Source organism: Mesoplodon bidens, assembly GCF_964165515.1.
Source record: "Mesoplodon bidens genome assembly, chromosome: 4".
NCBI classification, from domain to species: domain Eukaryota; kingdom Metazoa; phylum Chordata; class Mammalia; order Artiodactyla; family Ziphiidae; genus Mesoplodon; species Mesoplodon bidens.
This window is the reverse complement of record NC_138160.1, coordinates 119,013,986-119,040,032: the sequence shown is the minus strand read 5'-3', so window position 1 is coordinate 119,040,032 and position 26,047 is coordinate 119,013,986. Positions and strand designations below refer to the sequence as shown.

The following is a 26,047-nucleotide window of genomic DNA, read 5'->3' as shown; positions in this document are numbered from 1 at the left end:
CTGGGTTTGTCTCCAGCTCCACGGCCCCAGGTGCACTCACTCCCAGCCTCTCCAGCCACCCACTGCCACCCAAGCTGGGGTATGGGGTGCTTGAGGTGAAGACACCCAGGTCACCAGGAGGTCAGGCTCCCAACTGTAGCATAGGGGAGCTGAGGGCACCCCCAAGGAGGGGAATTGGACATTCAGCTCCACAGGGGAGCCCGCCTCTAAGTACTTCTCTGTCAGACAGGAGAGCAGCAGGAGTGAGCCCGAAACAGAAAGACACAGAGAGATACAGGGAGATAGTGATGTAGAGACACAAGAGACACACAGAGACTGAGACACATGGAAAGGTGATGAAACACAGAAGAGAGAGCCGGAGACCAGCAGGGACGGTCAAGACAGAGCACCAGATAGAAACAGGCAGAGATAGGGAATTCTCTGGCGCTCCAGTGGTTAGGACTCAGTGCTTTCACTGCTGGGGCCTGGGATCGATCCCTGGTGGGGGAACTAAGATCCCCACAAGCTGCACAGTGCAGCCAAAAATAAATTAATTAATTAAAAAGAAGAAGAAGAAGAAAGAAACAGTAAGAGACAGACATGCCAGAGCAGGGCCCGGCCCAGGGCTAGGGCAGCAGCTAGGCCATTCTGTGGAGAGATGGGGTGGCTGGGGCTTCAGGGAGGGTGCACACCCTGGGCGGAAGGTGGGAGACATCTTGGTGAGATTTTGGTGAATAAGTTTTAAAATAGCAGCGCCAGCTGCCATTGACTGAGTGCTTACAATGAACCAGGCCCTTCCCTAGAGTGATCTCATTTCATCATCAGGCAACTTTATAGGGGAGAGAATATCACTGTCCCCATTTCCCAGATGAGGTAACTGAGGTCCCATCATGTGTTCAACCTCAGTTATCGCCACCCCTACCTGGGCCTCCTCCAGACAGAGGGGCTGGCCTACCCTTTCCACAAAGCACAGCACAAGAGGCCAAAGCTGGAAGAAGTGAGGGGCCTCAAGCTCAGGGTTTCTCTGTGTTGGGGGGTGAGCCCAGGAGCCATGGCCGGGCTGTGGGTTGGCACACTAAAGGGTACAGGCTGACTTGAGTCACAGCATCCCCCCCTCAGGGCTGGCACCGGAGCCGTCCACCCCACACCTGTAGGCATGCCAATGAGGGCTGGCCCAGGCCATCTGCGGCCTGTGTGCTGCCAGCAGCCAGGCGGGGGCAGGCAGGGGCCTCCTGCCCAGGTGCCCCCTGCTGGCCAGGCTTCCCACCCCCACTCCTCCAAGGAGGACCCTCCCCGCCCCTAAGAGGTTCTGGAGTTTGCCTTGTGCTGGCAGGGGCCAGGGTGCCCCAGGCTGCAACACCTCCCCCTACTCCCCGCTGGACCGCCCCCACCTTTGGCAGAGCCGCCCGGAGAGATCACAGGCAGCCACATGAAAGGGAATTTTTCCCAGGCAGAGATGAAGTTGAAAGCTGCCTCCCACCACCCCCGCCTGCCCCTGCTGTGCCAGGCCAGGCTGCTGAGCTCCTGGTGCTCTAAGGGAGCTTGTGACACCTGGGAAGGGGCTGGGGGTCAGAACCCTCAGCCAACATGGCTGCTTTCTTTCCTCCCAGGAACAAAAGCAGAGACATTTCCCCCACCTGACCGCCCACTCAGCTTTAAAAGTTGCCCCTTCGTCATCCCAAAAGCCCTCACCCACCTGAAGCCAGGCCCCAACATGGTCAGGAAGTCCTTCCTCAAGTCTAGCTTCATGTCAGCCAGGCTCAGAGCAGCTGGGTGGGGAGAACGCCACCTGCTCAAGTGGATGAGAGGCCGCATCCTGCAAACGTCCAGCCTCTGTGATGTCCAGGGCTGGGGCGTGCAGCTGCCACCCCTTCCTGTTCAGGTTGCCCTGGCCTAGACCGTGCGGCTGTGTGGTGACTTCCCCAGACATGTTGTCTTGGAGGTCCCAGACGACCTTGTGCCAACAATCTTTCGGCGGGGGTGGGGTGTGTGTGTGTAGGCCAAGAGCCAAAGCCAGGGACACGTCCAGGCCTGAAGGGGGGACGTGGGGATGACTGTGTGTGTGTGTGCCAGGCACAGCCAGGTCCCCATGAACCTGGGCTAAAACTGATCCCTAGGGATTCACCTTACTAGATCCCTGCAAGGAAGAACAAATAAGAACCTGAACAGGAAGCTCAGTCCCCACCCCCAGCCAGTACTGCTGGCTACTTTGCACTGATCGGACCTGATGACTTGAGGTGAACAGAGAAGGTGGCCCCAGGTAAGTGAAGGTCCCTGGAGGTCCAGATCCTGAGGTAGGGGGTACAATCAGGCAGGTGAGTAAGCCCCAGTACCGGCCACTTCCAGATAAAGAGCATTTCCATCCCGTCAGCCAGGGCTGCTCCTACTTGCCCCCCTTCTGGATCCAGACGGCCTCACTTCCCAAGAGATCCCCACTCTAAATGTCCCTGGGCCATCCTTCCTCCTTCCCAAGGTAGCCCCAGACAACTCCTGCCCAGCAACAGCCCCCAAGCCAGGCCCCCAAACCGGAGAGCAAGAAGCCAGTGGTGCTTCGTGACACAAACATGCATTCGTTTTATTCACAAAACAGCCTGGTTTCCTAAAACAATACAAACAGCATGTTCATCAGCAGGAAGCTGGCCATGGGCAAGGGGGCCCAGGCCACCGGGGGCCCCTGGGCACCCACCCCCACCGGCAGGGGGCTACGCAAAGAAGCCCTTTCTTCTGTTGCCATCAGTGAGGCCAGAAAAAAAGGGCTTATTTTCTCTAAGGGAAGTAGCCAGGATCAGAAATATCGAGACATGAGCTTCCCAGATCTCAATGGATAAACGAACAGAACTTTCGTTTTTGCAAAATCATCACTGTTAGGGTTGGGGGGGTCCCATTCTGGGGACCGTGGGTACAGCGAGGCTGGCCTGGGCCCGGGGGGTGGGTGGGCTGCTCCCTCCCGCTCTGTGAGCTCCTTGCGGGAGCTCCGTAGGCGTGGATGGATACAGAGGGGCTTCGACACGGCGCCATCAACATTCTCTTTATAAACGTGAGTGGATTTTCCAGGCAAACTATGCACTATTTTATGGTCGGAAAGAATCAAAGGAAGTTTAAATGAGGGTGGAGTTAAACTGTGCTAAATTACAGTAGTGCTTATTAGTAACTAGATTTCAAAAGGTTACAGAAAATTTACATTCTCTACACAAAAACTGCATCTCCTGCACAGACAACATCGACATCGACACAGGAAGGAAACTGATTGTCCATTCTTTGCCCAGGAAGTCTCGGTACTTTACAGATTCATCTTTACCTCTTTTTGTTGTTGTTGTTCTTCTTCTGAAAAAGCAGTTAAATTTTTTTCTTTTCTTTTTCTTTTTATACTAGGGACGTGGAGATGTTAAAACGACAACAAAAAATATATATATAAAAACAGGAATGAAATCTGTGAGAGAATATTTTTGGTTCTAAAGACGGGTGCATCCGTTTGTCTTCGCCCGAATCCCTTGCCGGAGACCACACGAGCAGTGACATTGCACGGAGAGGGCAGCTTTGGGTTCCCGCCGCCGTCACTGAAACCACCGGAAGGCGGCTCCCGTCGGAAGCATCACCTTCTGGTGGGGGCGGGAGACAAAAACAAGGAGAGAGTTCAGTCAGGGTCCGGCTGGGCCTGGTGCAAAGACGTTCCCCCGTGGATGGCCTCATGGCGGAGGAATGGGCATGGAGTAAAAGCAGCCACCCCTTGGAGTTCCTGCCATCCTGGCCAGGTCAGAGAAGCCTGACCCGCTGGACCACCGGAGAGTCTGGAGCACCGTGAGGCCTCCTGAGCCACTGTGCCCAGGAACCCTCCTTCCAGACAGCAAAACCCCTTTCCCTGGTCCAAAGGCTACAAGCGGCAGGTGGCCATGATGCATCTGGGAGTTGTGTTCACGTTTCTGTCGAATGAGTGTGTATGCGTGTGCACTGGACGCATACAAGGATGTGTGCCTTGAGCTATGCTACAGTGTGTAGTGTGTTTGGAGCTGTGCTGAGAAGGAAGGATGCTTGCTGTGTTTATTAAAAGGCTGCATCTATAATAAGACTGTGTACAGGGCAGGGTGTGTGTGTGTGTGTGTGTGTGTGTGTGTTTATCTGTCTGTCTCTACATGAGAGGAGAGCGGGTGCCTTTGTGTGCATACAGGTGTGTTTTCTAGGCAGGAGAACGGATATGAGGTTTGGGGCTAGGGTGAGTTGGGGGGGATAGCCATGGCTGGGATGCCATTATTGTTTTCCAACCATTCTGGACATTTGCGTCAAGCCCACTCATGGAGGGGTGGGGACAGGGCAGGGACAGCAGGCTGAAAAGATGCTTTTGTACCCAGACCTGGCAGCACAGCTAGGCTCTCATGGCTGGGGGCATGGGGACAGGCCCTGCCATGAGGGTGGAGAGAAAGCAGCATGGGAACCCTTCTGCTTTCTCAAAGCCAATCCCATAGTGGACAGGCTTTACCCACATCCCAGGCTCAAGCCACCTTCTAACCCCAAGCCCATAGGAACCCTGGCCATCAACTATGCAGCCAGACTGAACTTGGGGCCTCCAGGCACCCCAAATCGGTCAGCTAGGTACCTAGCGCTAGGGTCTTCCAGGCCTCAGAGCACAGCAGTCAGCACTGGAGCTGCTCTCTCCTTGGGTGGCCTTGGGGGAAAGGCTGGGCTCTGAAGGGGCAAGTGAAGGACTTATCCCTCAAAGCCAGACAGTCTACAGGACAGAACCCCTCACATGGAGCAGGGGAGAGTCCCAGAATCTTAGGTCACAGACTAGAAGCTTTAGGACACGTCTGAAAGTCAGAGACTTAAGACCTGTGTGGGAATCTCAATACCTGACCCAGAACTCCAGGAGGAGTTCAGAATCCCGGGGCCTGGAGGGATTCTGCTAGGTCCCTGCCTGGAATTACATGCTTGCCTAGGTTGCAGACTACAACCTAAGGGCATCTCGGGATGTGGCTCTGACTCTTGGGGCAGTGAACTGGTGTCTCGGAGCCTGGCCTAGGACCCCAGAGCCCAGGGACAGGCCAGGCATCCCCCAGACACTTGCCCAGGCAGGAAAGGTGGGGATGGGGGCGGGGGTGGGTTTGGACTGCCAGACAGACCCAAGAGCCCACACACCTCCCTCTAAGGCGCCGTTACCTCCAGAGCAGCGGAAGGCTTCTTTTTGAGTTCCTCACATTTTCTGAATTTGCAAATCTGATGGCCAGTCTTTCGGTTCCTACAACTGCTGCACTGCTCGCAGTTGATGCGCCGCCGGCAGGGCGCACACATGCCGCAGCGTTTCCGCTTCTTCTTGCCCGAGCTGATGGCGGAGGCCAGCTCTCCCTGCATGGGGTACTCAGCCAGGCCGGCCATGTGCAGCGCGCTCTCAGCCAGGAACACGCCCGCCGGGGTCATGATGAAGAGGCCCGGGTTGATGGGAAAGGCGCCCAGGTAGGGGAAGTCGGACTGGCCATTGAGGGCTTCGGCGCCCGCCACGGCCTCCATGTCGGGCAGGCCAGCGCCCGCCTCGCTCATCAGCGGTAGGTGCTCCTGCACCACGCGCTTCAGCATCTCCGTGGACTGCGCGAACTGCTGCAGCGTCAGCTGTCCCTCGGCTGCCAGCTCCGTGGCCCGCTCTGCCTTGCTCAGCAGGCTGGCCACAGCACCACTTTTGTGCTTTGAGGTAGGGTTGCTTTTGTCCACAGCCATGGCCGCCGCCAGGTCGTGCCCATTGGCCAACAGGGAGGCAGCGGCCGCGGCCGCGGCAGCCTTTTCGGCAGACTCCCCGCCCATCATGCTGCCACCGCCACTGCCACCACTGCCCCCAAAGGAAGAGTAGTGGGAGAGAGGGCGGGAGCGGCGCAGGCTCTTGTTGAGGGGTTCGCTGATGATGCCGCTCTTGTTCCGGCGCTCAGGGGGTGGTGCGTCATCCGCCACCGAGGCTGGCACAGCAGCCGCCACCGCTGCACTCTTGTCTGCCACTCCCGCCTTTGGGCCGCTGCCACTGCTGCCATTGGCGTTGCTGCCGCTGCTGCTACCGCCGGTGTCCTGGGGGCCACTGCCGAGGCTCGACATGGTGGGGCCGAGGCCCAGACCCCGCTGGTAGGGGAACCTGCCAACTGCGGGGAGTCCACAGATGAGCACCGGGGTCCTGCCGCCCACGACAGAGATGCCTGGTGGGCTCTGCTGCTCAGCGCAGGCACATGGTCAGGCGTCCACGTGCAAGTGTCTTCACTCTGTCGGCACAAGAGGATACAGGGTCAGGGCCTCCTCCACCACCAGCTGTATCACCACTGTAACCACCACAGCCTGGCTAGGCATTCATTAAGTGCCAGCCACAGGAATTTCTAATTTGTACTACCTCAGTTAAGACTCACAAGAAACCCACAAGTAGTGGCTAGTAATACCCTATTTCATAGGTGAGGAAGACAAGGTTTGGGAGAAGAACTGACTAGCCCATGGATACACAGCCACCAAGTGGCACGGTGGAGGCTCAGCTGGGTCTCCCTCTGCCCTGCCAGGGTCTGGGAAGACCCTATGGAGGCAGGCAGTCCTTCCTGTGCTGCGGGTAGGAGAGAGCAGGAAAACTTTATTAACCTCAGAGGTTACCCTCTGCTTCCTCATCTTTCACTGACCCAACTATGGAGAAGAGGGGTGGGCACAGTCTCTGAACAGCTTGGAGATGTAGACCAAAAAGTATGGGAAGCTGGGCTTCCCTGGTGGTGCAGTGGTTGAGAGTCCGCCTGCCGATGCAGGGGACGCGGGTTCGTGCCCCGGTCCGGGAAGATCCCACATGCCGCGGAGTGGCTGGGCCCGTGAGCCATGGCCGCTGAGCCTGCGCGTCGGGAGCCTGTGCTCCGCAACGGGAGAGGCCATAACAGTGAGAGGCCCGCGTACCGCAAAAAAAAAAAAAAAAAAAAAAGTATGGGAAGCTGCCCATGGATGCTCATTAGAGATTCCTAATACACATTAATTATCTCAAGGCCCTGGCAAGTTCTGCAGGTAAAGGAAACTGACTTTGTTTAACAGAGTTTGCCAAATAGAGCGCAGAATGCTTATTTCAAGGAGCATGTACCCTCCTGCTAGAGGGCAGGCAGCAGTGTACCAGAGGACAAGCCTTCTCCCGCAAGAGCAGGGGGGTGGGGGGCTTGTGCACACATCAGCATACACTTCCCCCTCTCTCTCTAACCTCGGGACCCTTGTCTCTACTCAGGCCTCACTGCTATGTGCCAGCCTGGCTCCCAGATGGGTCTGGATGGAGGTCCCAGTGAGAGCAGAGAGGACTGTGGGCCCGAGGGACCTCTGGCTGCTGCCAAGCTGGGACAGAGAGTAGGTGTGACCCTCTAGGGAATGGAGCCTGTTCTTCAGCCACGTCCACGTGTCTGAGGTGCCCCTTCCCAGGACAGAGCCTGTTCTGCTCAGGCCCCAAGACTAAGGCATGTGAGCAGCCAGGCTCCTTGGCCAGGAGCTCTAGAAGGAACTGTTCCAGATGGAGCCGAGTGGTAGTTTCCTCATCAGCCCTGGCTCTCTAGTGTCTGCCTGCCACGGCCCAGCAACCCCCAGGAGAGGGGTGGGAGGACGGGGCCCAGCCCCGAGCAGCTGGCGACTCAAGGGGGAGGCGCACATCTGGCTGGGCCTGTCCGGCCCTGGGCTTAGGGGCGGCACACACTGCATCTTTGTCCCCAGGCAACCCCACCATCCCCCAGTCACAGGACTCAGCCTGGCCCGGGAGGTCATCTAGTCCAACCCTGTACACTTACAGAAGGGGAAATCGAGGCCCCGAGCAGGCAGGGCCCCTGGCCAAGGACTGCTAAGGAGTGGCCACGAGGAGAAGTGAGTGCAGGCGAGGGAAAAGCTCTGTCTCCAGGCTGAGGTGAACGGCAGGCATCAGCAGCCAGCCAGCCACTCCCTGCCTCTCCCCAGCAGGCACTGGCCCACCTAAGCTCCTTCCTAGTGAAGGCGGATAGGTGGTGAGGAAGAGCTGGGCCAGCTGGCAGATTCCACCAGGACAAACCCAGGAGGGTCAGGCAGGGTGTCCAGACTGGGCTGGGGGTGTCACAGAGGTCAGATCGTAGTAAAAGGAAGGGGGTCACACATGCCCCAGGATTGCTGTGCTCCGTTCTACCTCCTAAGAGCCAAGCCCAGGGTGGCTGTTGGGCCCCTGTCCTCAGAGATCAGTACCCCTCCAGGCATCAGTGACCCTGACCCTGGCTAGGTGTTGGGGACAAGGGCCAGTGAGATCAGGGTCAGAGACTGTCATGCCAAGTCACCTAGCCCATGACCATCGAGCTCAGCTGCTCTGCCCTGGACCACAGCCCCAGGAGCCCCAGACACAGGCTGAGGGGAGAAGACAGAAGAAGGCAGACGCCCGCGGGCTGGAGATGTGGGGAGGGAAGCAGTCTGCGCCCTAGCCCCTCTGTGTGTCCCCCGCCTCTGCGGCCTGCTGGCTGGTGGCAGAAATCGATAGCTGCATTAACGCTGCTCTCCCTCCCTCCTCCCAGCTCCAGGATCTGGCTCTGCGTGTGGGGCGGGCAGGTCAATTAGAAGTCAGCTCCCTCTGACACAGACACAGCCAGGCCTGCTTTCGGGGCTGGCACTCTGGCTAAGTCTCTCTGCTTCTGTCTCCATCCCGAGTCTCTCTTGGTGGGGACCTAAACTCATGTTCTGTTCATCTCTGGACTCCTCTTTGAATCTCTCTGAGCTTTCATTTTTCTGTCCTTCCTCAGGGACAACTCCCCCCAGCCACCCCCCACTCCCACCCACCCCACCCCACCCCAGGTCCTGGGACATGCTGACTTCGGGCCCAGAGGACGTGATATGTCATTGAACAGGTGCTGCAGGCAGAACACTGGTGTGTCAGCCTCAGAAAGTGAAGGTGGGGGGTACACGAGGGGGACTGGCACACAGGGCAACTCAAACCCCAGAGTGGACAGATACCAACGTCTAGTCCCCAAAGCCTGGTCCCCAACCAAGCCTGTTCCAGATCTGTCCCCGTACCTGGCTCATCTCCTTCAGACCCTGGGAAAAGCTGATGCCCTGGTCCCAGTGGACCACTGACCACAGGGCTCACGTGCCCTACTCATGGAAGGGGAGGACATAAGAGAAGACCTTCTCCCAGGCCCCGGCCTCTACTGCAGGGCACACAGCAACCCCCTCCCAGGCCAGGAAGGGCCTGGCAGTGCCCAGGCGGCAGGGGAGGAGCTGGGGCTGCGTTGAAGCGGAGCGGGAATGAGCGGGAGGGAAAGCTGGCGGGCAGGCGGGTGGCGGCGGGCGCATCCATCATCGGCCCTGCCAGGAACGCATCCAGCCCCCAAAAAGAAATACTGCGCCTGAGGAGGGACAACAAAGGGCTCCGTTTCATCAGTAATGCGGAGCCAGCGCCCCGCCGCCCCGCCAGCCGCGGTCAGCCCACAAAGGACCCCTTTGTCCATGCAGGAGCCGGGCCGGCCGGGAGCTGGGACCAGGGGCTGACGGGCGGGGACAGAGCCCAGGGGGCGGGGGTGAGGGGGGGAACCCAGGCATAGAGCGCTGGGGGGCAGAGGGGGACATGGGGCCAGAAGAATAGAGACAGGTGGTGGGGACAGAGGATCACGAGACAAGAGAACTCGAGGGGTGGGTCAGACAAAGGGACTGAGAGAGGACAGGGCAAAGGGTCAAGGTTAGAGGACAGAGCATCATAGGGAACACAGACTGAGGCAACTGGGCTCAGAGACGAAGGGTACCTGGCCCAGCTCAGAGACTAGAGGATCTGAGAGACATGGAAACAGAGCCCTGAGGAGACAGTCCCAGATGCAAGGACCTGGGGACCAAGAGAAGGCACGTGGGCATGCCTACAGGAGAGGCAGAGGTCAGGGGAGGCCAGATGAGACCCAGCTTGTCTCGAGCCCCAGCCCACTCTGGCCCAAACGCTGGGAGGAGAAAGGAAGGAGGGCTGGGGGTCAGTGGGTTCCTGGTCTCAGGGCCAGGCTGTGGGCCCCACCTCCTACGGGCTGGAGCTCACTTGGCTGAGCTGGGAAGTGAGGGACAGTCAAAGCTGGGGCCCCTCTCCTGACAGTGGAGCCACCTCTGCCTCTACCCCCAGGCCCCGGCCAGCCCCAAAAGACATGGGACACCGTCCCTCCCTAACCAGCTCTCACCAAGTGACTCTCAGGCTCCCTTAACTAACCGACCCTATCTGCTAGCATTTATTGAGCACCTACTGTGTCCCAGGGCCCGTACTCTTATGCTTTAGATGAGGAAACTGAGGCTCAGGGAGGTTCAAGCTGCCAGGCCAAGGTCAAACAGCCGGTGCCCAGTAGGGCTAGAACTTGAACCCAGAGCCCAAGTGTTAGTCACCCTGCTCTGTGACTGCCTTTGTTCTGCCAGGGAAAGGTGACCCAGCTACCCCGAGGCTGCCCCCAGCCCCCCAGGGTTGTTACCATGCCCGTCACCTTTACATGGTCAGGGGGATGAGCTGTTACAGACCCCAGAGGAGTGTCCCCACCTGGGGGGCTTGGAGATACCCAAGCAGGAACCTGGAATGCTGGGCCAGTGACATCATAATGCAAGCTGGCAGTGAGGTCACCAGAGGTGGTGGCAGAGCTCTCACTCCACCCTCAGTGCCAGGGGAGCCAGGATTCATCCCCAGCAGGGCTCTGTCCTGAGCCCTTCAGGCCACACAGCAATGGGGGAGGGGGGCAGGACAGGTGGGCACTGTGGGGTGGGATGGTGCTGTCTGCACGGAGACGTGGCCACAGTGAGACGTTCTAGATGTTCAATTGCACACAGCCTGCACCACCTACCCGATAGCGGCCCCATGCCCTGTGGTCCTGGGGAGACAGTGCAGGATACAGACCGGCACTGCTCTGGAGGGGTACGCAGGAGCTGGGCTGATGGTCACATGAACTGATGTGCAAAGAGAGAGCGGGAAGGGGACCGAGTGGGGCAAGGGGACCTTTCTGGAGGAAGGGGCTGCTTAGCCTGTGAGTTAAGGATAAGGAGAGGTTACCAAAGGAGACACGAACCTGAAAGGGTTCCTAAGAAATGGGGAAGTGGGTGCGAGGTGTGGCTATGAGGTTGGCAGGGTCCCAACGGGGTGGGGCTTGAGGTCAAGGGCAGGATTTTTTTTTTTTTTTTTTTTTTGCGGTACTAGGGCCTCTCACTGTTGTGGCCTCTCCCGTTGCGGAGCACAGGCTCTGGACGCGCAGGCTCAGCGGCCATGGCTCACGGGCCCAGCCGCTCCGCGGCATGTGGGATCTTCCCGGACCGGGGCACGAACCCGCGTCCCCTGCATCGGCAGGCGGACTCTCAACCACTGCGCCACCAGGGAAGCCCAAGGGCAGGATTTTTTTTTTTTTTTTTTTTTTGCGTTACATGGGCCTCTCGCTGTTGTGGCCTCTCCCGTTGCGGAGCACAGGCTCTGGACGCGCAGGCTCAGCGGCCATGGCTCACGGGCCCAGCCGCTCCGCGGCATGTGGGATCTTCCCGGACCGGGGCACGAACCCGTATCCCCTGCATCGGCAGGCGGACTCTCAACCACTGCGCCACCAGGGAAGCCCAAGGGCAGGATTTTTTTTTAACAGATTTGCTGAGGTACAGTTTTTACTTACTATAAAATTCACCCATTTTGTACAATTCAATGGTTTTTAGTAAATTTACAGAATTGCGCAACTATCACCAATACCAAGGGCAGAGTTTGCACAAGGCACCATCCCTCCCCTACTCCTCTGCTGGCTGGAATAGCCTCCCAGCCGTCCTGCCTGCTGAAGGAAGGCTTCCTGGAAGAGGTGGCATTTCATCAGGGCCTTCAGGACCCCAGGCACTGGCCCAGCAGAGCCCGCCATCGTCTAGGTAGGCCCGGGTTGCAGACTCACACACCCTGGCTCATCGCACCCTTCCCCACACTTCCGTGCCCACTCCTGACATCCCTGCTACACCCCTTCACGCCCCTCCAGCCACCTTGATGGGCTGGTGTCCTTGGTCTCCAACGGAGGCAAGATGGACAGACTGACTGATGGTGGGCAGGCCAGTGGTGGCAAGGAGGGCAGACCACAGGCTACGGTGGTTGAACTGAGCTGAGCAATTGGGTGTGTGTGGGGGGGGTTTCCATCTCTGATTTCCATGATTCAGCCTGGGGAGTTTCCAGAGGGAAAAAAAAGCCCTACTCAGGCCCAGGGAGACACACATGGGGACACTGGTCTTGGAGGCCAGGAGAAATGCAGGCCCCGCTGGAGAGCACAGGGCACATATCCAGCTATGGATGGACACACACATACAAGGACACACTGACCACTGTTAGCACCCAGCAGATGGCCTGGAGTGGGACACGCCCTCAATACCACTAGGGCCTCCCTAAGACTAACACCCCAAGACCAACTGCCAAGGACAGAATGGGGGTGAGGGCTGCAATCCTATTTCCCTGACTCCATACCCCCTGGCCTTTTATGCCCCTCTTCTCAAGGCAGGCTCAACCCCCTTGCCTGAGAACTGAAACATGATGCTGAGAAAACCCAGGAGTATAGGGGGCTCTGTTAGCCCTTACAGAGCTCCCAAAAGGAGCTGGAGGAGGGGATCAACCCATTTCATGGACAAAAAACACAGAGGTCCCGGGCAGGAGGTATTCCCTGACCTGGGGCTCTGGGGAACGAGACAAGGGTCCTGGGACACCACTGATAAAGACAAGGCCTGCCTCAGCAGGTACCTCCTTTGGGCCAGGTTCCTTCTCTGGAAGAGTCAAAGGACCCAGAGGGCCCTCCTTGCTGTGTGAGTGTGGCATATGGCCTCTGAGCCAGTTTCCCCATCTGTAACATGGCACCATGAGGATAAGAGCTAACATGTATGGAGACCTTCCTATGTGCCAGACAATGGACATGGCTTGTCTCATCGAATCCTCATACCCACTTGCTGAAGGAAGTACTATGATTGCCCCATTTAGAACAGGCAGTGTAATAAGCAATTATGATCTGGAGAAAATGATGGCCTCCCTGTTTGGGAGCTCCTGGATCTTAGACTAAGGTTTCCTAAAGTGGAGATGTCTGAGCTGACACTAGCCTGGGATCAGAGCCCACACACTTACTTAGGACCTCCCTCCAGGTGGGCCTCCCCACAGGACAAGCCAGGGAAAGCCAGCTCAGAGATATGTGGGCCAAGGAATTGGTGGGGACAGGGCACATATCCATAGGACTGGCCAGGGGACTGAGTCTGCAGGCCCAGGTTTGTGGCTCCATCCTGTTCCTTCCTGTTGACTTTGACACCCTGCCCCACACTGAGCCTCAGTTTCCATCTGTAAAATGGAGAAGAATGGTTCTTGCTCCTAACCCCAAACTGCAGGAGCCATGAGCCCAGAGTGGGCCATGCGGAAGGAGGCAGAGAGATACAGAAAAAAGACTCCGGAGAGTGAACACCTTCCCACCCCCAACCCAGAGGCCAGAACTGGCTCTTGATGCGATTTTCAGATGGGAAAACTGAGGCCTGGAGAGAAGGGTTTTGAGCAGGCCATAGGGTTGGGACCAAGCCGCAGATGATGTGAGGCTTATTGGGGTGAGCATTCAGACCCCTCCCTTTCCTATCTTCCCAGAGGACACGATAATAGCAGACCCTAATAATGAGCACTCACTCTCTGCCAGGTATTGTGCTAAGCATTTCACAGGCATTTTCTCCCTGAATTCTCTCTGTAACTTGCTAACTAGTATTAGCCCCATTTACAGATGAGGCTCACCTGCCTAAGGTCACAAGGTCAATAAACGGCAGAGTCAGGATTTGAAACCAGGTCTCTATGACTCCAGGGCCTGGCTCTCCAACACCGGCCAAGGGCTCTGAGGCATGTTTTGGCTGGAGGGTGAGGTCCAGTTCAGCTCTCAGCCTAGGGGAACCCTCTAGGTTTCTCAAGGGTCCTCCTGGGGGGGTGGTTCTCAGGCTCTGGGCAAAACACGTCAGGATGCTGTTGCAGAGAAGTCTGCAGCTGTACCCTGGGGCCCAGGAAGACAGGGGAAGGGGCTGCGGGTGGGCCGGACGGGCCAGGCTGGGCCAGAGCTCCGGGCATTCCGGCGGCCTCCGCAGGAAGCAGAATGGGACGGAAACCGGCTCCTGCTCCTCCCCCAGAATCCTGCGGGCAGCCCAGCCGGCCTGCACAGAGGCCCTCTTTGTGCCGGCCCCAACCCGCCACCCGCGGCTGGCCCAGGGTTTTGAGTTTCCTGGGGGGTGGGGGGCCCCACCACTGCTAAACCTCCAGCTACCTCCCCCTCTCAGGGGCGGTCACAGCAGTCTGCAGCTGGAGGAGGAAGTGAGTGACGGCCAGGGCTACCCCAGAGACCCCGGGGGGCCTTTAGTCTGTCCACATCTCCTTCCCCCAACACTTACACACCCTAATCAGGGGCTGGAGGTGGGCAGAGGGACCCAGAGACAGAGCCTGAGAGACTCCCCTGAGCCCGACCTCCCAGCCAGCGCCACCAAGCCCATCTTGACCCACCCAGAACCCTCCCATTCCACTCCATCTCAGTGCTCTTGTGCCCAAGATGGTGGACGTCCACGGAGGCCGGCCAGGTGGGTAGGGTGGCCCATCTGTCAACCACCATTTCCTACTTTCCAGGGGCTCCCTGGACACACAGGGTGCATCAGAGGGGAAGCCTCAAGCTCACTTCAGCATCTCAGGGGACAAAAGCGCCTTGGGTGTTGTAACTGCTCAAGGAACACCGGGCCCCAAGGAGCACACTCGGATTGGAGTGTGTATGGTGAAAGCAGCACTAGGGACAAGTATATCTGTGTGTGTCCACCTGGGAGGTGTGTCAGAAACCTGTGCATGCTACATGCACGAGAGTGTGTGCGTGTGTGTACAGTCTCAGCTGTCACTCTGTGGGTGTGAGCACCGATGTACACATGGGGCTTAGATACCAGTGGAGGTGGAGGTCTTTGTGTGACTCCCGTGTGTACGAGTGGAATGTGGCTATCTGCATCTGTGGACGTATGCGTATGACCGAGTGTGCGTGTGTCCAAGTAGAGTGGTTTACGTGGTGGCTGGATGTTTGTGGGTTCTTCTGGCCTGTGAGCGTGTGCGTGTGTGTGCAGGCGTGCAAGCACTCACTGTGAGTTGTCTCAGGGCCTCTGAAGGGTTCTGGGATGTGAGTCTGGGGCCCACCTGGCATGGGGATGGTGCAGACAGGAACTGACGCCAGGTGCTGGGGCCCCTGTGGAAACAGGAAGTTGCCCACTGGTACGCCTGGGCTGTGGTGGAGGCTGGGCTCCGCCCAGGTTCAGTTTGTCCCCCTGAGAAACGAACCCAGGGTTCCACTGGCCAAGAACCTGTCCCAGCCCCGAGGGAGGCACCTGCCTTGTCTGCCGTTCAAGACCCGACAGCTCTGCCCAGCATCTGCCTGGCCTGAGCGTGGAAAAAACTGGAAAACAAAAGCCCCCAGACCACAGGCCCTCCCTGCAGAGGCGTGGGGGAGGCAGGCAAGTGGCGGGAGGCTGAGGAGGAGGGAGGCTGAGGAGGAGGGAGGGAGGTGGCGCTGCAGCCCCGGAACACAAAAATAATGAGGCGAGAGGGGCCATGGGGCCAAGCCGGCTGGTTCCGGAGTCGCTATCTGACCTTGACAGATGCCACAGCTGGGCGCCTGGAGAGGAGCCGCCGCCGAACAGCCCCCCCAACCCGCCACCTCCCCCAGGCTGGGCCCACGGAGGTTCAGGCAGGCCCCAGCCACAGGCAGCAGCCCCACCAGGTGGGAGCAGGGAGACCTCAGGGTGCAACCCAGTCAGGCAGGGGGTGGGGGTGGGGGTATGGAGGCAAGAGAGTGGGGGCAGGGCCGCTGCAGGGCACAGGAGGCGGCAACTGGGGTCTCCTGTGGGCACCCTGGCCCTCAGGTGCGGCTATGTGTGTGAGAGACACACAGAGCATGCTACTGTGCTTGTGTAGCTATGAGGCTGAGGGTGTATGTGCAAGAGAAGCCAAGTGTGAGTGTGGGTGTGACGGAGACGAAGCTCGTACTTGGGTGCACGTGTCCTTGGGGTCACTGATCACTCCCCTGCGCCCTTCCAGAGCCACAGCTGTGCTGGTGGGAGCGAGCCATGCTGGGGCCAGGGGTAGCAGGGTGCGAAGAAAGCCACAGCGCCCCGCACCAGCAAGTTCTGTCACTTGCAGATGGAGGAGAGGTGGCCCTGTGGCCTCCCCTTTCTCACACCATGGTGGTGCTCCCGGGCACAGTGATGGGCTCGGGCTTGGACACCACCACTCTGGGGACACCAGTGAGGGGCTTTGGGTATGAGCTGCTGGAGGGGATGCTGGGCTGGAGGCAGATTAGCAATTCTGAGCACTGGCTGCATAATTAAAAAATCATTACGGCAGGCGGGCGGGCAGAGCGGAGTGTGAGCTCGCGCTCAGAGCGGGTGGGGACACTGCCATGGCGCTCCCCCTCCCACCGCTTCCCCGAGGAAAAATCCCACCTGCTAATATAATTATGGAAAAACACAAGCACAGAAATTCGGTTTCAGCAAACGACGTGCGTTGAGTGCCCAGGGCCTGCCTGGCCCTCAGCACAGTGAGCAGGCTGGTCACCAGTGCCCAAGGCTCCTGGCAGTGAGGCAGGCCCTGCTGGGTCCATGCTCCAGACCCCTCCCTCCACCCCGTCAGCAGTCCCCAAGAGGGCGGGCGGGAGACATGTAAAGCCCAGCTCCTCAAATTACAAATCCAAGAGAAAACTGGCCTGTCCTGATAGTGGACAGATGGGGAAACTGAGGCTAAGGAATCTGTATAAGCTTATTGTGTTTGTGGCAACGCTGAGAAGAAGAGTCGGGTCCTGCTTCACCAATGCAACAGCTCAGGAACTCAACCCCATCCCCATCCCCATCCCCAGCCCTTCCCCTGTATCCCTCCAGCTTCCCTATCTCATCAGTCATCCCCCAGCCCCTTCCACTCCCGCTGGGACGCACAGATCTCTCCCGGAGACTGAACGGGACTGTTCAAGCCAGGTGACCCAGCACCTCCCAGCGCCTATCCACGCCGGGACCCCAGGATGCGGGCGCGGGGAGCCCCAGCTTCCCAGTTCAGGGACACGGTGCCCTGGGCTCGTCTGGGTTAAGCTAGGCCAGCAGGGCTGGCTCCCGCCACGGGAAAGGCAGCCAGGTCTGGGGCACAGGCCCCAGGACGGCAGGAACAGCAGCCATAACCTCCGGCCTGGAGCGGGCGGCGGGCGGCGCGGGGAGGGGAGCCGGCCCTAATTAGTCGGCCAGGGACCTGGGCGGGCGCCGGGGCGGCAGACGCAGAAGCAGAAGCCGGAGACGCGCAGGCACGTCCGCGGCCGGGAGGCGGCGGGGAGCCGGGAGGCCGCGGCGCCCTGGGACGCGGTGGGACAGGCGGCCTGGGAAGGCCCGGGCGGAGGAGATTCCGCACCGAACAGGCCTGGCTTCCCTCATTCCTCGGTGCCACCAGGCGCAGCAATTAGAGGCTTTCAAAGTTTGCTCTTAATTGGTTTCATTTTTGCCTCATAAATGATTCATGGCCCTGGAGGTCTGGGAGGCAGAGAAAGTGGCAGGGGAAATTTGGGGAGGCTTTTGCTGGGAGCCAGGCCCCCTACCTGAGGCTGGAGAGGGGGCTGCAGCCTTAGCCCAGTTGATGATAGGGCCTGGGGAAGCCTTGGGCAGGTGGGATCCTCCAGCAAAAATAAAAACCCAGGCCCTCTCCTTGGGGCACTGGCTAATTAGGAACTGCGACTTCTCTGTAGACCAGAGCTCTGCATCCAGGCCCAGAGCCACCGCAGCTGCTGGGGCCCTGGGAGGGTGAATAATAATGTAATGATAACAAAATAACAGTGTCAATAGTAATAATAAAGATGGTGAACACTTAAGAAGGAGCTCTCACAAAGTTTTGGACATGAAGCTAAGAACGTCTCTTTTAACCACCCATCCTACGCCCCCCAAGCACGACCAGGAAGAGGTACCAGGATCCCCATTTTACAGATAAAGAAACTGAGGCTTGGAGAGATTAAGGTCTCTGACCCTCTGATGCCAGAACTCCTCACTCCCCAAGGTCTCAGGAGCCTGGGGCTCAAGGCTGGACACTGGGAACACTGCCTGCCAGGTGAGTTAGGAGCTGCAGGTCCAAAGGAAGCCTGCAGAAGACCCCACACCCACCTGGGCCAGGTTAGCTCTGCCCCTCACAAGGCTGAGCAATGTCCTCACAGGGCGTCAATTGGCCCAGCTGTCAAATAGGAAAGCAGGAGCCCTATGACCCCTACCCAGTGCTAACTCTGTGCTGGGTATGGGATCAGAGAGATGTCATGGACCCCACCCTCAGGAAGCTCCCAGTCTAGGGGCACATGGATGGACACACACAGAGAAGGGTTTAATAAGAGTCTGTGCAGAGAACTCCGAACGCTTAGCCAGTCGCCTGCTGGGAGCTTCTTGGAGGTAAGGTGGGCAGAGGAAGTTTCTCCCCTTTAAGCCCATACCCAGCCCACACAGGATGCTCAGGGAATGAGTGTGGTACATTTAAACCCTAGGCTAGAGGTCAGACCTTGAAGAAACCCAGAACTACAGACTACATCAGAGGGCTATGGGATGCAAAAATGCCCAGCTCAGCCTGACCACGACAGTCACTTTTATTCTGAACAACTATGAGAGGTGAGGCCTACACAATTAACTGCAGGGCCCACTTGGTCCCTGGGGACATCCTGGAGGTAAGGAAATGCACTAAACAAATGCAAGAGTAGATGCTGTATGGACTCCCCCTAGAGGCCCCAGGGCTCTGGGCCGATAGCTGTTGGTTCTTGGGTGCTTCACAAATATCACCTCTTCCTGTGTCCTCCAGCTCCAGTCCCAACCACATGCACCAGATTCCCCTCCAAAATCTTGGCCTTCTCAGGCTCTGGCACCTGCACAGTTCCATTGGCTCCCTGCTCTCCCACCCATCCGGCCTCACCAGGTAGTGAAACAGTCTGGTGCCAAAGTCAGATGCTTCAAGTGGTTATACCTCCCTGTGCCTCACCACAGCCCTCTGCGTGGCATATATGATCACACCTGTTTCCCAGATGAAGAAAATGAGGCTCTGAGCAGCTAAGGCACTTACTCAAGGCCACACAGCTTAGGGGAACCCAGACCCAAACCTCTTGAAAGCCCATGTGCCTCACCTTGCCGGCCTCCTACAGGTCATATCCCTGACCTGTCCCAGGCCTGGCCACCTCTTGCCCCAGCCCCAGCCTATCCTCAGTCTAGACAAAGACTGTAACAGAGTCCACACCCGTCCAGACACTAGAACCTGGTCAGGTTGTTGTGGTCCGGGCCCTGCAGTAGGGTTCCCTACATAACCCAGGGAGCCCCAGGGTATGGGACCTTCTGCCTCAGCCCAGCTGGGTCATCCTGAGGATTGGGTGGGGTGGTGGCAGAAGTCCCCATATGCACATACAGGGTACCACAAATGTCTGAGGAAGGGGAAGGAGGCGGCACAATGATGCCAGGGAGGAAGGGGTTGGCCATGATCTCTGGCCCTCTCTTTGGGGTACAGTCAACTTTAAGGCTCCTATCACACACACTTGGGAGGGGGCTGCCTGTGGAAGTGTTCATCCCTTGGGAAGAAGCCTAACTTTTATACACCCACTACATCCTGCTGGAGAATATGGCTGAATGCCTTGTCACACCCTCTGAGCCTCAGTTGCTTCATCTGTACAATGGGCCCAATAATGTCCCTTGAGCTCTATGGAAAATACTTTGGGAATAGGTTTAGAGGTTTTCCTTGAGAAAAGGGATTCAGAAGAACTGGACAGAACACTCAGTAGTCTATGTTGGCTAGGGGCACTTGAGACACTCTGGTCAGTGTATAGTAGAAGCTTGACAATGGCCTGGTGAACACACAAGTAGCTGAGTTCAGAGTTCAGAGTTCAGCTTAGCAGGTCCAGGTGACACACCCTTCCCAGGTGTCCCCTCTGGGCCAGGACACTGGTCTGCCCAGCCAGGTCACCGGGGTCTCCCTCCCCAGCCTGCCCAGGAAGCTACACATCCCAGGCGGGTCAGCACTGACGTCAGTATGACCAGCTGGGCGTGGAGCCTGTCACCTCTGGAACCACCAATTAATTAACTTTTTCAAATTAATTTCCCAAGCAAAATTCCATAATTACATCTGTCTCCATCAGCCTGAGCTGGGCAGGCAAGAAGACCCCACAATGAGATGGAACATGACCATACTAGGGGGTGACCATACTAGCCCCAGGAAGAGGTCAGAGAGGCACTGGGGGTTGGGTTTCATCCTGGCAGGGTAATTGTCTGGCCTCCTTATGGATGCTAAATGAGAGGGGAGGAGGCCGAGAAGCCAGAGCCCCCCAGCCAGGAGGTGGAGGACTCAGGGACACCCATGCCTGCCCAGCCCATCCTGCTGCCCCCACCCCCCACCCTGTGCCCCCAAACCACAGTGGGTCTTGGCAGGGCCCAGTAGCAGCACTGGCACTGCAAGGCTGAGGAGGCCGCGACTGCGGCGTTCTAATTTCCCAAAGGGGTTGAGATTAATTAGCTCACACACAGGCGCAGAGAGGAGAGGAGAGTGGGAGCAGGGGCGGGTAGCGTCAGGCGAGGAGCTGGCTGGCGCTCCCCTCACCCGCCCGACAGGCAGTCAGGTGGCCTTGACAGCCTGGGTGCTCTGAAGGTCAGTGGCCAAGCCGGCTGAGCCAGCAGACTGGCACTGTCTCCTTCCCAGAAGCCCTGAGACCAAGCTGGGGGTGGGGGGTGGGGGCGGTGGTGGTGCAGCAACCAAGAGGACAGCTGGTGGGTGTGGTAGGTCACCATGGATTGAGTCTGTGCCAGGTGCTCTGTCCACACCATCTTGTTTTATTCTCCCAGCAGCCAAAAGAGGTAGGCACCATGGCCTTCCCATTTCACAGATGAGAACACTGAGGCTCAGCGCTGAGTTAAAGTAAACTCACCCAAGTTGTTGATGGTGAGACTAAAATCCAAGTTGGCCCATCTCTAGAGCCCACCTTGCTCCCCCTGGATCCCATGCTGACATGAGGTCTGCAGGAGCCCTGAGCCTAGGGGACCTGGTGACCAGTTGCGGTTGCAGGGCCTGTGAGTGCGTCTGTCTGACTGTGACTTACCTCCACCTCAGAGAATGTGCAGGGCAGACTCTCAGTCATTTTACAGATGCAGAAACTGAGACCAGAAAGGGGAAGTAACTTGCCAAACAGCGCAGGGCCCCAAACCCAGACTTTCTGCCCCTCGTCTAAGGCCAGCACCAACTTCCAGCAATATAAACCTGACTCAGTGACCTTTAGTGAGCCCTGACCCAGGGCTACGCTGTGCCTGGTGCTCTCTTTAGCTAACCAGCACACTGATTGGGGCAGTGGGGGGTGTCACTGTAGCCCCTGTGTACAGAAGAGGAAGATAGCTCCAGCTCAAGGGCACTTTCTTAACTACTCCCTGCAGGGCTCCCCAGAGAGAGGAAAAGAGTCCCCAGGAAGGTGGGGGGTGGGGATGGGAGAGGTGTGTGACGCTGACCAGGCCCCTAAGCAGCTCTCACAAGACTAACAACTGACCTTCCCAGAACTTGTCTGCAAGGAGATCCCTGCAACCCTAAGGAGCATCAATCTGCTCCCTGGGGCATACCCTGACTCCTACCCCACTCCCACTGAATCATGTCTGCAGAAGACAAGGGCAACAGGGCTCACCCTCCCCAGGCTTAAGGGGTCAGCAGTCCCAAGGTTCTTTTTCTTTTTTTTTTTTTTTTTTTTTGCGGTACAAGGGCCTCTCACTGTTGTGGCCTCTCCCGTTGCGGAGCACAGGCTCCGGACGCGCAGGCTCAGCGGCCATGGCTCACGAGCCCAGCCGCTCCGCGGCATGTGGGATCTTCCCGGACCGGGACACGAAGCTGCGTCCCCTGCATAGGCAGGCGGACTCTCAACCACTGCCCCACCAGGGAAGCCCAGTCCCAAGGTTCTTGGGTCCAAGATAACAGAGGGGAAGGGGATGGCCCAACTAGGAACACGACTCATCATGTGGGTTATGGGAGATGGGCAGGAGTCCCCCAGAGGCACAGGTTCAGGCCATGAAAGGGTCCAAGTGGGGTTTGGGGTCAGGGTTCCTCTCCCACTCTGCAGTCTCCAGCTAGGTGACCTCAGACAAGTGGCTTGATCTTGCTGAGCCCATTCCCTGATCTGTGAAATGCCCACCATGACAGCCCCACCCCCACCAGGGTCCTAGAGAGGATATATATGAGGTTCTCAGTGTGGGGCCAGCATGCACAGGCGCTCAATAAGTGAGAGCTGTGTTGTTATTTTTACTGTCATCATCAGCCAACACAAGAATGAGTGTCAAGGACAGCTCAAGCCAGGAGTGCTGGGGAATCCAGGTTGCAGCCCCAGTTCTGCCACTGTTTGCCTTTGAGTCTGAGCCAATCCCTCATGCCTCAGTTTCCCCAGCCTGAAACAGAACATCCCCTGCCCTGTCCTCTTACCTGCAGGAACACGGGGGGAGGTGAGCACACGGTAGGGGTCTGAAGACTACAAAGAGGGCAGCACTCAGCTGTCCTTTGCTGGCCACAGGAATAACCCACCTCTACTTCCTGCCAACCTTTCCTCCTACCTCCCTGGCCCCCCAGCCCTGCCTGCTCTATGTCAGCACTTCTTCAAACTCCCACAGTCCCAATAGCCCTTCCACGGGCGTATACTAAGCCCCTCACCACCCTGCAAAGGCCACATTTGCCACCTGGAAGTCCCCACTTGAGTCTAACTTGTGGCCTTGCTACCTGTTGGGGGTTAGGGGATAGAAAAAGTCTTGGAACCATGGTTGGCTCTCTGTTTCCACCCATACTGTGAAGCCCCCAGGAATGTCCACCCAAGGACCCCAGGTTCCTCTGCCCCAGGTCCAATCTATTCCCAACCCTCCCCCTCTCTGTGGCCCCAAGCCCAGCCTCTCCACTCCCACACCCCAGCATTGTCATCTAAGAACAGTCCTAGAAAAGGGTAAATCCAAGACATTCTAATCAAGGAGTCCTTGTCGTGGGGTACTACACCCAGAAAAATGCCAGCTTTGGTGGAGCAGACAGGTGGAGGGGAGGGCTGGACTCACCTGGAGATCCAACTGTTACGTGGTGAGAACCACAGCCCACCACCTACTTCAGCTCTTGCAGTTTTAAGACACAGAGATAAGGGTCATACCCATTTTATAGGTGGCAAAAGTGAGGTCAGAGAGGTTGGCACACTGGGCCATGATTTACACAGCAGGCAGTAATCAAGCTCCAAGTAACCAAGCCAGGTGTGGAGCCCAGGCCTGTCCAACTCAAGTCAATGGCTCAGGAGACATCCAGTCCTCCTGACTGGCCACTGCTGTTTGCTTTCTTCAGGGTGCCTAGGCCCCTCTCTTCTCCCCAGTCACTGTCCAGGCCTTTATGGGGGAGACCTATGTGGCCAGGAGATGGGAGCCAACATGGGCCCGAGTTCACCTGCCCCTTGACCTCTGCTAGGCTGTCTCAATCCTGTGGGCCCAGAATGATCTGCAGTCTGAGTGTTAGGTGACTGTGTCCAAAGCCCTCAATGACCATGAAGCCACCCCCATCAGACTCAATTCTCTCATCTGAAAAATGATATACTTTTCAGTGTATGAAAAATGGGTGTGCCCCCAGTTCTGCTCACTCCAGGGAAGGCAGGCACCAGCCCCAACAGGCAGCAGAAACATGGAGGCTCCCTGAGGGCATCCCTCTATGCAGCAGCCCAGCCCTTCCTTGTACTCAGGCCAGCTCTGTATCCATTTTGCAGGCCAGGGACTAAGAACCAGGGGCGAACTCCGAATTCTGAGTCTCAGGGTGCTGGCTGCAGGGCAGGAGGGGATGACGAGGGGCTTGGGAACCAAGAGGACAGAGGAAAGTGGGTGCCAGGGTGAGCAGGCAGTGTGAGCTGACAGACTCCTGAGGCGCAGCCCCTAGATCAAGGGAGGCTCGTTCCTCCCCAGTCTCTGGCACCCCCAATCTCCCAAGGACCCAGCTCCCTGAGTGGGGGGAGCAGCTGGCCACTTGGCGCTCCCAGGAAAATCGATTCTCCACGGCTTTCCTTCTCCAGCCTTTCCTCTTCCTAGCTCCTCTGCATCCCTCCCCCATCGACCCCCAACCGGCTCTGCCTGGACCAAAGATCCTCATACTGGAGGGCAAGTGGGTTTAACACTTCCACGCCTGAGACTTGGGCCTCCTCCCCCAGAGAGCCAGCCTGAGGGGTGGGAAAACGCCTCCCTTCCTGTGCCCACCTTGTAGAATTCAGCTGACTCTACATGGCCGAGGGCTGGGCCTCTTTTGTGTGAGCCTATACGGGGCCTTTGAGTGAATGGAGGCTCAACCACGCTGAGAGCGCACGTGTGCGTGCCAGGCTTGGTGCGGTCAGCGCCCCTGGCCCAACTCTCCGCACCATCTGGGTGAACTGTGGCCGGAGGACGATAGCCTGAGGCCGTGACAGGATGGAGCAGACATACAACTGCCTTATTGGAGCCGTGTCCCAGGGGCCCAGCACGCCCACGTGTGACTCTGTTTACCCATTCGCCTCTGCGTGTGCCAGTGTGCGTGTGTGCCAGAGGCTGGGGCCGTGAGTGTGACAGAGAGCGTGCTTCTGGAGTGTGCACTGTGAATGTGACTGGGCCGTGCCCGTGGGGGTCAGCCGTGTGTGCTGGGTTGTGTGGAACGACGTGTGCTGAGTGACCGTCTGTCCCTAGCGTGCACCCCCGGGGGTGCCGCGTGGGGCGTGCGTGAGTACGCGCTGCCTGCCAGGCCGCAGGGCCTCGTGGGGCTGCTGGGGGCCGGGTGACTCACGTCTCCTGAGCTCAGCCTGCCGCCAGCCTGCCTAGCTCACCCTGCTCTGCTGGGCTCATGGCCGCCAGCGCAAGGGAAGGGGCGGGGAGGCTCGGGCAGACGCGGCAGGGAGGCCAGCTTGATAAATAACCTGCTGCTTCCCCAGGCCTCTGAGAAGGGGAGGCTGCATCATGGGGAGAAGGGGAGAAGTGGGGGGAGGCAGCCCTGGCCCCCACAGCCCAGGCTACGGCTCCGGTTCCTGTTTCATCGAAACCTGAGCTGGGAAAAGCCTATCGGGTCATCTTGCTGTCCTGCCGGCCGCCAGGCCCAGGCAAGCTGCCCCTCAGGGGACAAGCCCGCAGCCTGGCCGCCCAGCCGGTGGGTGGGTGGGTGGGGGGAGGATATTTCTGTCCAGACTAAATGCAGCTCTAGGCCTCTGTCTGCCCCCCCACCAACAGCTGCTCCCAGGGGCCCCCTGGCTCTGCAGGACTGACTAAATATAGACCCCACCCTAGCAACCCCCAATGTTCACCTCTTCCCATTGACCCCACCCTCATGAGGGTAGGGAGAAAGCCGGGGAGCCCCCTGTGTGACCCTGGGCCAGTGTATGCCCCTCTCTGGGCTCTCAGCTAGGAAACATCAAGTATTAACTCAGCTCTAGGCCCCTGACCTGCCTAACAGGAACTATCGGAGAGAAGACAAAGGTGACTAAATTGAGGTCTTTGTCCAGGGAGGTAGGGGCTGAGGTCCCCTCCTTCAAAATGACTCCAGCCTGCTTCAGCAAAAGAATGCCTGGGGGAGCCCTCCCCAGCACCCAGGTACCTTTAGGCTTATAAACAGGGCCCCCTTCACCCTACCTATTCCTTCCCCAGGCTGGGCAATACCAGGCTCCTCCGACCTGCCTCAGCCGGACCCTGGCCAGGAAACAAGTCGTGCCAGGCTTGGGGTGGGGGAAGACGCAGGAGCATGACAGCTGCTGTTTCCTGCAGGCCACAGTTGGGCACAACCCGGATTCCTGCCTGGCTCCACACTCCACCAGACAGCCTCTCCCAGGCTCCGGCCCTCAACAGGGCACCCCTTCCCCAGTGTCAGCACCATCATCAGCCGCGGTCCCAGTCCCACTCCTCCCACTCTACTGATACAGGCAGGAAGAAGGTGCCGGATGCACCTTCTGGCCTGGGCTGGGGAGAACGGTGGTCTCTGCAGGGTTCAACAGCCGGGGGAAGCAGCCCCAGCTTCCCTCCTCCTGCCTGTCTGCCCACCCGGCTGCTTCCCCCAGCCCCACACGCACCAAATTCCCCACATGCCTGTCTGTCTCTGACAGCTCGCGCAAATACTTGGCTGCGCGGGCACCCG

At 58.3% G+C, this 26,047-nt stretch overlaps 1 protein-coding gene across 3 annotated transcripts in view; it reads right to left on the bottom strand.

Annotated features, from left to right (window-relative positions):
• Window positions 1–2,529: 2,529 nt before the first annotated feature.
• CXXC5 (CXXC finger protein 5) overlaps window positions 2,530–26,047 on the bottom strand; it is a 34,827-nt gene continuing 11,309 nt past the window's right edge. For all 3 annotated transcript variants that reach the window (XM_081233296.1, XM_081233298.1, XM_081233297.1), the window contains exons 2-3: window positions 5,131–6,209; window positions 2,530–3,578 (exon numbers count right to left, since the gene is read on the bottom strand). In XM_081233296.1, the coding sequence (XP_081089422.1) occupies window positions 3,534–3,578; window positions 5,131–6,048 (963 nt within the window). In that variant the 5' untranslated portion in view covers window positions 6,049–6,209 and the 3' untranslated portion in view covers window positions 2,530–3,533. The remainder of the gene's footprint in view (window positions 3,579–5,130; window positions 6,210–26,047) is intronic.